Genomic DNA, 1,743 nt, shown 5'->3' with positions numbered 1-1,743 from the left:
CACCGCGCCCCTGTGCCCGCAGCTCGGGTCTCCTCGACGGTCATGGCCATCTCCGTGCTGCTGCTGCTGCTCCTGTCGCTGCTGCGTTTGCTGCGCCGACGGTGCGGGCGCCGGGGCAGGGCCTGAGGGCGGACCCCGCACCGGGTGCCTAACGCCTCGGTGTCCCGGGACACGGAGGGAGCCTAGTGGGGAGCCGGGGCCCTAGAAGGGAACGCGCCTAGGAAGGGACGCCTGGCTTCTCGAGGGGGCGGGCGTGGGATTGACGGCGGAGCAGGCAGGAGGCTGGAGACGGGGCTGGGCTGGGCCCAGCTGACGTGTGCTCCCTCTCTAGGAGCTGTCTGCTGGCTCCGGGAAAGGGGCCCCTGGCCCTGGGGCCCTCCCGGGGGCCCGGGAGAAGCTGGGCTGTGTGGTATCGCCGGCCCCGAGGGGTGGCCCTGCCCTGTCCCCCCGGGGACCCCCAGGCGGAGGGTCCCGCCGCGGGCTACCGGCCCCTGAGCGCCTCCAGCCAGAGCTCCTTGCGCTCGCTCATCTCCGCCCTCTGACCCGGGACCCCGGGGTCCGTCGGACCTTCCACCATCACCGAGATGGACATCTGAGACTTGATGCCACAGCCTACCTCGGCCTTCTCCTCTGAAGGCAGCGCGGCCTGTGGAGACCTCGGACGGGAAGCTTTCGGTGCCGTCGTGGGAACCTGGCCTAACCCTAGAGGTCCAAGGGGTTGGAGGCCAAAGGGCAGGAGGACCCTAAGCGCCTCCCCCAACAATGGACCTCGAAGTAGGGGTGGGCTTCTGGGTTCAGAGGTCACTGAGCCCCTCCCGAGTTGGTTCTGGACTACTGTCTCCAATTAGAGGTCATAGGTGAAGATCCACCATAGACTTTCAATAAAGGGCCTGGAGACCTGGTGCTGGCTTCAGTAAGTTCTTCCGTGGAGGGAGCTGAGCGAACGGGGGCGCCGGGCGGAGCGATGCGGGTGTCCGCGCCGTGGAAAGGCCGCTCCCCGCAGGAGTGCCGAGGACCCGGGCGCCGAGGGCGGGAGGAGAGAGGGAGGTGGAGGCCGATCGTGGACCGAGCGGTTCAGCCCCAATCTTTCTCCTCCGGCCCTGCCCTCCGTCTGCTGCGGGTCCTGGGCGGGCCGAGGGCGCGCCTAGTGTGGGCGGACGATAACCGGGAGTGAACTGGGCAGAGCCGGAGCTCGCCGAAACCTAGCTGGAAGAGCCGGGCCTAGCCCGACGCCTTCGGGGGGCTTGGGGTGTCAGGGGCCAGTCGAGGGTCCAGTGTGGGTCCGCACCCGAGCTGGGCGGGGCTGGCCGGCACGGGGCTGGGCCGGCAGCACCTTGGACAGAGCCCCGCTGGCTTGGGGCGGGGCGGGGGGGGAGGCTGGGTGGCGAGGGGCTGCGCCTCGGAGGGCGGGTGTACAAAGGGGGGGGACGACCTGGCCTTCACGCGGGAAGCCAGGATGCGCGACGTGGGGCGCGAGGTGCGGGGTCACTGCGGGCCCCGAGCCCCGAGCCGGAGCCACCCCCGTCCCACCCCCGCCCCGTTGCAAATGAGCCTGGAACCGCAAGTATTACGCTGAGGGGGCGGAGTCTGGGCGGCCCCGGGGCGGAGCCACCCCGCGCACGGCGCCCATTGGCCCTGGCAACGTTTACGTCAGGGATCCAGCGCGCGAAACGCGGGCTGGGCGGCGGGGGCGAGGAGCCGGGGTGGAGCCTGGCGTCCGCTCCCGCGTCCGGCCGCGCCCGT

General features: G+C 71.2%; 1 protein-coding gene across 1 annotated transcript in view; it reads left to right on the top strand.

Moving 5' to 3' along the window:
• The window catches only part of Kremen2 (kringle containing transmembrane protein 2), a 4,842-nt gene extending 3,990 nt beyond the window's left edge, over positions 1-852 (top strand). Inside the window, exons 8-9 of the mRNA XM_013011235.1 lie at positions 23-101; positions 332-852. Of these exons, the coding sequence (XP_012866689.1) occupies positions 23-101; positions 332-542 (290 nt within the window). The 3' untranslated portion in view covers positions 543-852. The remainder of the gene's footprint in view (positions 1-22; positions 102-331) is intronic.
• The last annotated feature ends 891 nt before the right edge of the window (positions 853-1,743 follow it).

The sequence above is a fragment of the Dipodomys ordii genome, unplaced genomic scaffold (genome assembly GCF_000151885.1).
Source record: "Dipodomys ordii isolate 6190 unplaced genomic scaffold, Dord_2.0 Scaffold14, whole genome shotgun sequence".
Taxonomy (NCBI): domain Eukaryota; kingdom Metazoa; phylum Chordata; class Mammalia; order Rodentia; family Heteromyidae; genus Dipodomys; species Dipodomys ordii.
The sequence above is the reverse complement of the archived record's forward strand: the minus strand, read 5'-3'. Positions and strand labels throughout refer to the sequence as shown.